This window comes from Castor canadensis, chromosome 11, assembly GCF_047511655.1.
Source record: "Castor canadensis chromosome 11, mCasCan1.hap1v2, whole genome shotgun sequence".
Taxonomy (NCBI): Eukaryota; Metazoa; Chordata; class Mammalia; order Rodentia; family Castoridae; genus Castor; species Castor canadensis.
In genome coordinates, this window is record NC_133396.1 from 88891882 (window position 1) to 88900412 (window position 8531).

Genomic DNA, 8531 nt, shown 5'->3' on the forward strand with positions numbered 1-8531 from the left:
TTTTTTCTATATAACTATTGGGTTTTTGATTGTTCCTTTCCTTAGACCCCATAACTAACCTGTTAAATTATGTCAGATGGTTGATACCGATCATGGAGATTAAACATTTGCATTTAAGCTGGTCCTACTTCTAATACAGTTCTAACACAGGAGGACAACAGTGTTAATATTGGGGATCAAAAAATTCTGTGCTCAAGAATATTTTAACTATTAAGGGCCCATAATGGAAAATACTCAAATGAAGACCATCTGAAGTAGCTACAGTATACTATTAGCGTCTGCAATACAATGTCTCTCAAGATCAACTATAAACCAAAGAAACAGCTTCTTTAGCTTTCATTGCTCATAAGGTCAATCTGCCTTTAAGGGAAAAGAACAAATATTATCAATCTCAATCAACTGATGTATATTAAAACTAATTTTATTTCCACCAAAAAAGAGATATTCTAACAAATTCAATGTGTTAGAAAGAAGTGAGGTATATTGGGCATAGTAGCATTGGTGAAAAAAAGAGGTGACCCTCAGGCTTGTGGTAGCAGCAGTTATCTATTAAATGACACTTGGAAAAGAAAAAAAATCCAAAAAACTTTTCCCGGAATTAATGAACTGTGTTCCTACTAATTTGAAAAGAACAGTCACTGATAGTACCACACTTCCTCTAATTTGGCAGGTGGGGGCAAAGAAAAGTCAACAGTGAAACTCCCCAAGGCTGTATGAAAGCATACTAAGGAAGGGCAATGCTGTCAGGTTCTCAGCTGATCAGTTCCCTGCTTGGAATCCTGAGAAAGTCTTGGCAATAACTGAGCCTCATGTGGTTACAGAGGCTGCTCTGATTCATGGACGTGTCTAATGTTACCATAGTTCTCACAACACTGAACACTTCAGGACTAGGACCTTTGTGCTTTAAAAAAATAACAATGCATACTTCCACATTCCCCAACATCAATTTATTTTGGCTAAGATGATCAGGTAAGAAAGATTATCACTAAGATATAAAAGGCCCACTTAGTGATGTCTGCACAACAGCCACTAGATGAGAAAACATAACTTACCTGTCAACTTCGCTGCTTGTTGGCCGAGCCACCTTGGCTCCTGAAGACCCTAATGTGTAACTTTCCTGTCCTACAGAACCATGGCCTGTGGTGTCAATTACCATGGCTGTGACTTCTTCTGCACTACTCCCATCTTCTCCAGAAGGCTGATTCTCAGGCCCAAGCCACTCCTCCAAATTTTCAGTTTTGATATGCACTGCTCCAAGAACCCTAACTTCATCATCACTCCGGCCCCCCCGATCCGCTACTCCTGTCTCCACATACCACTGTCCTGCTCGGTTGATCCGAAGAATGGGTTCCCGGCTTTCTACATCAGAACTCTGTTCAATTATCTGAGGGCTGGTGGATTCCTCCAGGGGACTTAACTCTCTGATATCCAGCACAGCACTAACCTGTCCTCTCCGGTTTCCCTTTGGAGTATTATGTCGTGGGCTAAGTGAGCGGCTTAGATTTGGGGTAAGTCTGTGGGACTCTGGAGGTCTCTCTTGATGCTTTGTCCTCGTTTGACTTAATTCTGCTTCAACCTCAGCCACGTTAATTTTGAAATGAATGCCCTCCAGGATCTGTGTACATTTGTCTATAATATGCTGCATCTGCAGAAAACTAGCAGCTGTTAGGTAGCTGATGATATCTGCCAGTTGCAGGCATATCCGCCCCGTGTAACAGAAAGAAAGGAGCTGTTCAAAAACAGTAGGGTTCTTGATGACTGAAATGGAGACAGTACTCATTTCATTCAAGGACATGTGATCCCGGAAATAGGGAGAGCTAGCAGCCAGTACTACTTTGTGAGCTCGAAAAGCTTGTCCTTGCACATTGACCACAATATCACAGAGACGGCCCTGCATGCGCAGCTGATTTAAATGGCTCAGGACAGAGTTGCTGAAGTCAGGGATCTCCAATTGTATGTTCCCACCTTTCTCCATGGTCATGCCTCAAGGGGCAGGCAAGCATTCAACCCTGCTAAAAGAAAAAAACATATTCTCAATAATTTTACTCCCCCAATGCTCTCTAGTTCAAACACACTTAGAAATATTATTTGCAGGGCTGGGAGAATGGTACAAGTGGTAAAGCACCTACCTATGAGACGCCTTGAGTTAAAAAAAAAAATGGTAAAAATTTACAATCTCTGAGCTGGGAACAATGGTCCACACCTGTAATACCAGCACTTGGGTGTTTGAGGCTGGAGGATCGTGAGTTCGAGGCCAGCCTGGGCTACATAGCAATACCCTGTTACAAAAAACAGAAACAAAATAATTAAAATCTCCAAGTTCAGAGAGATACCTTATTTATGTTTAGTTATGAAAATAAAATTACCAAGAGGTTTTTTTAGTCTAGATTTCACAGCCAAATACAGTTAAAATTTAAAAAGTGGCCAGGTGTTGGTGGCTCACGCCTGTAATTCCAGCTAGTTGGGAGGCTGAGACCGGGAGGATGTTGGTTCAAGGCTAGCCTGGGCAAATAGTTCTTGAGACCCCCCCTCCCCCAATCTCCAAAAGAATCAGTGCAAAATGGACTGGTGGTGTGGCTTATGGGTAGAGCACTTGTTTTACAAGTGTGAATTCAACCCCCCCCAAATTAAAAAAAGTGATCACCAGCGTGCTAAAAATCAAGCTATGCACATATTTTCTTTATTAATAAGTTACACATCAAAATAGAAGTTCAACAAAAGGGGCATTAATCTAAGGTGTTTGCAGACTGCACATAAAATCCCACAACTATTTTCTGGAGGAAAAAAGTAAGTTTTTTGAATAAATGCAAGTATACGCAGTATAAGAGGGATATTGGATATCCCTCTTAATATTTTACTACATGCAGCATGCATTGTATTTATTACTTTATAAAGTGACTAATATTCCACATGAATGAAAGCCAATATTTTAAAGCTTACTAGAGCTCCCACAAAAAGCTTTTAGATATGGGACTCTAAGGTAAACTCTAGGTTAGGAAAAATTGCAGTTGTGTCAGGAGTCAATCAAGATGCAGAGAACATAAAGCCCAGTTCTCAGAGTTAGAAAAGGCTAAGTAAATTGGACTGTATCCAAATTTGAATTTGAGAATTTCAGGGTGGTGATGATACAATGACTTTGAAAGTTCCCTAAAGCTAGTAAAATACACCTTAACCAAGTATGGTCCCAGTTTTTACATTAAAAGATTGCAACTGCATCCGAGTTTTTGACAGTTGAGAGTATGGTGTGACTAAATCCCAACAGAAAGACAATGACTTAAACGTCACGTGTATCCACTTATCTATAAATTCATAAGACGTTACACAGTGGCCTAAGACCTGAAACTTCAGGAATGCGTCCCGAGAAGCACAGTGTTGCCCCCGCATTTACAACACACTTTATCAGTCAACAGGGAAGTGCATACACTCCTTTCAAGAACCTACTTTAGCCATCTGACCTTTTTCCAAAGCGTTATTGTTTGTTTTGAAACTTTTAATCCAATAAGAGCCTCTGTCGACGCCATCATGAATTCAGATGTGTTTATTTTGGAGCCTACACCAGCATCTTTTTTTGTTTGCTCTTTCCGGCAATTCCCCAGTGAGGAGGAAGCCCCTGGAGTAAAGTCTTTCTCTACCGTCGGCACTGGAAGGGTGAGAGCTGAAAGAGGGAGAATCGGGAACGGCATGGGGTTGGCTACTCATGCCGGTGCTTGAGCAGCTTTCATCTGTTAGAACCGGCTAAGGGGCGACATGCCACCGAGGAACTCGGGAGAAGAGGGGAGCGAGGAGTCGGGCCGTGGAGCGAGCACACAGGTGAGGGCAAAGGACTAGGAAGGGGGCGGCGCCCCGGGACCGCGTCCAGGCGGGAGGCGTCCGCGGGCGGGGAACTGCCCGGAGGTGGGTGTGTGCATCTGGGTGTGTCCCGGCGGAGGCGGTGTGGGGTGGGGGAGGGGGCCGCCCATCCCGGGGTCTTGAGGGAGGGGCCCGCGAGGGGGCGGGGTCCGGCTTCTCAGCCCGGCTCGGGGCCAAAGAGGTGGAAGGTCGCCGGTGCCTGAGGGGAGGCGGAGGGAAGTGGCTGAGCACCCTAGGAGCCGGTTGCAGCGGAGACGGGACGAGGTGGCCCGGGTACATGGTAGCGGGACCGGGGTGCGGGGCCCGAGCCCAGTCAAGGAGCAGCACCTACCTCCGGGGGTGGAAATGGGCCGGAATGGGCCGGAACACCGTCCCGGAAGTGAAACCCCCCGCCCCCTCCCCCGGAGCGGGCGGCGTGCCGGAAGGAAATCACTCACCCTACACTGCCACCCCTCCCCCTCCCCCTCCCCCAGTGCTTTCCGTTCTCGCGCCCCCTCCCCTCTCTGCTCTCCCTCCCAGGTCCGGAGGAGGGCGGGAGTCCATTGAGAGGCGGGCGGTCGTGGCCCCGCCCACAATGGCGAGGTTGGGCGGGACCGAGAAGGCGGGCTTAGAGGGCGGGAAGAAGGTGGGGTTGGAGGAGGAGGAGTTGGAGAAGGGGAGGGGCCGGGGTGTACGCAGGCGAGGAGCGTGCGTCATGATGTCACGAGAGGAACTCTTATATACAGGACCCCGGGCGCCATCTCGGTCTTTCGGGGTTTGGAGCTTCATTGTGTTAGGTGGGTCTTAACTTTGCGGATGTTAAACGTTCTAGTTTCTGGCCTTCCAGTCTTTGGCAGTTCAGGTCACCCCGAACTGGTTGGGATGTCTAGGCTAGTCGCGTGCCTTAGCAGGGCCAACCAGATGAGGATGGTGGGATATTGCACATTCGGTGCAGGCGTGACCTAAGCTGCTGTTGGAGCTGTTAGGAAAACCTTGGGAGGATCCTTGGCTCGCATGCCCTACCTGTGATGAAGCCCGTGTTGGTAGGGACATCTGAGAGTGCTGATGAATGCCAACGCCTCTGATGGCAGAGCATGCAGAGTCACTTACATAGGCCTTTATTAGTGACTGCGGCCTCAGCCGGTAGTTGGAAACCACGTTTTTTTTTAATAACGTCTGCCGTTCTGTGGGGCACAATTGTTTGCATGGGTGGGAGATAACTGGGTGCAATGCTCTTTTAGACTAGGTGCATCCTACACCTAGTGGTATGAATTATTTGCGTAGTTGGAGCAAGTGCATTGAAAGTTTACCCGAATTTTTCCATCAGGATTGGTGCTGAGGAATGGATGCAATGTGGATTTTGATGATGGCATTTATGGACAGGTACGATTAAGGAAAATGGGAGGGAAAAGTACATAGAAACCTATTTTGATATTAAGCCTGTGATGGAATAAGAGTAGTGGACAGAACGGATTTCTGAAAGATAATTCTGAGGCTTTATATATTTTATTGGTAATATGTGTACTTTGAAATAGTTACAGGCAGTCTTTTCAGTTAATTTTTTTTGGTTCTTTCCTAGCTAAGTGCCAAAGGGAGGTGAGAACTGACTGAGGTAAGTTAATGAAATTTACTTGTGGGAAGTTATGTAAAGGTAACTGTGCCACAATGATGACATTTTATTTGCTACTCTTGACTGCAAGAATGACGATAAATGTAACCACCATTATACTTACTGAGGCACATAAAACAGTGATTTGGGGAGCATAGATATTGCGCCTGAGTTAACAGGAAGTTTTCTTCCCAGGTACTAAAGAGCAAGCCAGTCTCATGGGCACACAGGTGAGAAGCTTCAGTTTTAGTTTGTATTCATAGTAGTACTTTTAAAAACTGTCTTTAAGGGATTAGAAAGTAGCCAAAACAGTGGGTTCTTTTACAGATATTTTCCTGTTTTAAGTGTGAATTTGTTTTAACTTTGATAGTAGGAGAAAAACAGATACTATGATGGTTGCATAGTTCAGCAGATTAAATCATGAAGAAATACTCAATTTGTCTGATGTATCTGGGATTTGCTGTTGGCACAAGAAGTATCCCACTAGCCTAAATTTAAATTGTAATTATGTTTAAAATCTATTGTAGGTACTGCATAACAAGATGATGAAAGGGTGAGTAAAATTACCCAACCAAACAGGTAACTGGGCAAATTGAAAGCAAATAGTTTTTGAATTGTATTCTTTTACACAGTATGCTACCATCAATTAAATTAATGCTAGGTCTTTGTTCTGTGAATATTTGTAAGTGCAGCCTGCATGATGATAAGCAAATAACTGACTTGATGTGAAGGTCTGAATTAGCTCTAACTGATAGCAGGCTTTGTTAGTTTCCAGGGCAGAAAGTTCATCTTTTGCTATTCTGAAAACCCCTCTTTCTTTTAAAGGAGAAAACAGATGAATTGCATCAGGACCTGTTATATTTTTCAAGTAAGTATTAGTAAATGGAGACTGGAGCCTGCAAATGTCATTTTTTTTGTCATTGAAGTGGCATGCGTATTAAGATTTAATAGCTTAACATTTGTTTGGCTAATGAGTGCAAACTTAAGCCATTTTGAGCATGCTCTGGACGGGGTTTTTGTAATGATGTTGGTCAAATGTCTGACCTGAAATGAGCATGTGGACACATTTAGCGCTGAATAACCCTGTGACAAACAACTCTGAGGGGAATTTAATGGCATTTTATGTTCTAATAAGAGTGGTTTTTTTGTTCCAGCTACCGGGTGCATATTTTAGTCTGGACAGCTGTTTGGGTAAGTATAGGAAGACAGGAGTTTGTCTTCTGACATTATACCTTTTGTATTTCTGAAGTGGGACCTGTTAGTAGGAATTAAGAATTGTTAAGTGAATAATTGTTAGAGAATAATTAATAATTTTTTTGTTGAGTCTTATTTCTGTACTCAGTAAAGGCAGTTGCATTAAACATTTTATAGGTGAATGCTATGTTCAATCTTACATTGCTCAAACTAGAAAACTGTCTAAAGATTCAATAACTTTTTCAGGTCCAGATTGAGGATACCTTTTTAAAAAAGGTAATTTGATTTACTCATTTTGATGTGTTGACAAGCAAGATGCTGTTGGTGATGACTTTTAAAATAAAACAGATGGGAATCTCTCTGAAAAAATGTGAAGATTAATTTTGAACTGAAACAGTAATCTGAGTCTTTTTGGATTCTGACTATTAAATAGCCATTGCTAAACCAAACTAAATTACTGCAGGTATGAAGAGGCAGCTTGACGGGGCACAGTACAAGATTTAAAGCAAAGGTACAACAGTTGTGTCTTTTGTGTTGGATCAAGCCTTTGCTTGCTTGCAGACACTTCTCACTTTTACTAAGTTGTCTGAAAACACATAAAAGCCGATACAATGATGATAACATAGTTCAGCAGACTAGCACTGATGAGCACAATTATGTCTTTCGCTCCTATCTGATGTATCTGGCTGTAACAAAACCATGTTACTTTAGCCTTTTACCCTCGCATAAAATTTGGATTAGTATAGTAACTTAAAATGTATTCTATTTTCAGAGTTACGGATTCAAGATGGAACTTGCTGTGGTAGAAATCACCTGTAGTTAGTCCCTATCTATTTGAGATGTAGAGACAGGGCAAGAGTCCTGCTTAGACACCAAAGATTGTTGGAGAAATGCAGGTTAGTACATATTTTTCTTTTGGTGAAATTTTTGCAAATTAGTATATTGTGTAAATGATTAGTTAAGTGGTTTTTTTTTAAATCTTCAAACAGGTAGACAGCACTGCTACACTGGTAAATGCAAGGTAAGTCATATTTTTGTATATGTAATAACTTGGAATGTAACCAGTGATGTAATGATTCTGCCAAATGAGATAAAATGATATCACCTATAAAACCGTTCCACTTTGTTTCTGAGGTTACTTGTATACAAATAAGCATCACACAGGCTTTTTTTTTTTTTTTTTAACTTTGATTAATGTGTTGTAATTTTGGCTTTTAGGGTTTCTATGGCAGCAGCAAACTTGGCAGCTTAACCTTTGAAAGGTGAGGATGGGAAATAATTCAGCACTGTTATATACCAGAATACATGATGATCTCACCCCAACTTGAACTCTCTCACTGACTACTTGATGACAATAAAAGATCTGATATTCTTTGTTTCCCAAGTACCATTTTAAATTGAAATGTGCAAATGTAGCTTAAAGTGATATTTTTGTTGCAGGCAACTAGATGGATGCTCTGGGACAGAAGACTAAACCAACAGTTTTAAATAAATTTTGATAAACAGTTTGTTGGTGTGTGCTCATTTTTTTGGTGATGGGATGAATCCAGGGAGCATAGAGCATAAAGAGTCAAGGGAAGAAACCTAATTCATGATTCAGGAAAATTTTGGTATATTGTCCATCGCTTATGGTGTGTTAGCTCACATCTGTAATCACTGATATTCCTGTTAGGCATGTGCCATCATAACCTGCCTTCCTGTTTAGTTTCTTGGCAGTACTGGATTTTTTGAGTGCTATTGCTCGAGAAGTTGAAGTAACTGCACTTTAGGTACATAGAATAGTAAAGCCAGGTCATCTGACATTTAAATTCTTTGTAACTCAAATGAGTGTAAATATAGAAGTCTGATTTAGATGTACACTTGTGTACAACTTTATTATACCCTGTTTTAACATTTTTTT

General features: G+C 42.2%; 1 protein-coding gene and 10 non-coding genes across 20 annotated transcripts in view; 10 read left to right on the forward strand and 1 right to left on the reverse strand.

Moving 5' to 3' along the window:
- Positions 1-4296, reverse strand: part of Zbtb37 (zinc finger and BTB domain containing 37) — a 29662-nt gene extending 25366 nt beyond the window's left edge. Inside the window, exons 1-4 of one of the 10 annotated variants that reach the window (XM_074047437.1) lie at positions 4181-4296; positions 3456-3655; positions 2130-2279; positions 1053-2009 (exon numbers count right to left, since the gene is read on the reverse strand). In XM_074047437.1, coding sequence (XP_073903538.1) covers positions 1053-1981 — 929 coding nt within the window. In that variant the 5' untranslated portion in view covers positions 1982-2009; positions 2130-2279; positions 3456-3655; positions 4181-4296. Of the gene's footprint in view, positions 1-1048; positions 2013-2129; positions 2280-3441; positions 3656-4180 lie in introns of those variants that run through there. The other 9 variants (XM_074047435.1, XM_074047436.1, XM_074047445.1 and 6 more) reach the window with 9 other exon arrangements.
- Positions 4297-4842: 546 nt separating this feature from the next.
- On the forward strand, positions 4843-4922 carry LOC141414426 (small nucleolar RNA SNORD74). The gene has a single exon (XR_012439456.1). It is a non-coding gene; the product is annotated as a small nucleolar RNA SNORD74 (small nucleolar RNA).
- Positions 4923-5265: 343 nt separating this feature from the next.
- LOC141414542 (small nucleolar RNA SNORD75) lies at positions 5266-5325 on the forward strand. Its single transcript, XR_012439558.1, has one exon. It is a non-coding gene; the product is annotated as a small nucleolar RNA SNORD75 (small nucleolar RNA).
- A 161-nt stretch (positions 5326-5486) lies between these two features.
- Positions 5487-5568, forward strand: LOC141414392 (small nucleolar RNA SNORD24). The gene has a single exon (XR_012439431.1). It is a non-coding gene; the product is annotated as a small nucleolar RNA SNORD24 (small nucleolar RNA).
- Positions 5569-5821: 253 nt separating this feature from the next.
- LOC141414536 (small nucleolar RNA SNORD77) lies at positions 5822-5889 on the forward strand. The gene has a single exon (XR_012439551.1). It is a non-coding gene; the product is annotated as a small nucleolar RNA SNORD77 (small nucleolar RNA).
- A 240-nt stretch (positions 5890-6129) lies between these two features.
- LOC141414427 (small nucleolar RNA SNORD44) lies at positions 6130-6193 on the forward strand. The gene has a single exon (XR_012439457.1). It is a non-coding gene; the product is annotated as a small nucleolar RNA SNORD44 (small nucleolar RNA).
- Positions 6194-6453: 260 nt separating this feature from the next.
- Positions 6454-6518, forward strand: LOC141414537 (small nucleolar RNA SNORD78). The gene has a single exon (XR_012439553.1). It is a non-coding gene; the product is annotated as a small nucleolar RNA SNORD78 (small nucleolar RNA).
- A 429-nt stretch (positions 6519-6947) lies between these two features.
- On the forward strand, positions 6948-7030 carry LOC141414402 (small nucleolar RNA SNORD79). The gene has a single exon (XR_012439439.1). It is a non-coding gene; the product is annotated as a small nucleolar RNA SNORD79 (small nucleolar RNA).
- A 204-nt stretch (positions 7031-7234) lies between these two features.
- Positions 7235-7316, forward strand: LOC141414430 (small nucleolar RNA snR60/Z15/Z230/Z193/J17). Its single transcript, XR_012439460.1, has one exon. It is a non-coding gene; the product is annotated as a small nucleolar RNA snR60/Z15/Z230/Z193/J17 (small nucleolar RNA).
- Positions 7317-7690: 374 nt separating this feature from the next.
- LOC141414424 (small nucleolar RNA SNORD47) lies at positions 7691-7768 on the forward strand. The gene has a single exon (XR_012439454.1). It is a non-coding gene; the product is annotated as a small nucleolar RNA SNORD47 (small nucleolar RNA).
- Positions 7769-7928: 160 nt separating this feature from the next.
- On the forward strand, positions 7929-8005 carry LOC141414398 (small nucleolar RNA SNORD81). The gene has a single exon (XR_012439435.1). It is a non-coding gene; the product is annotated as a small nucleolar RNA SNORD81 (small nucleolar RNA).
- Positions 8006-8531: the final 526 nt, after the last annotated feature.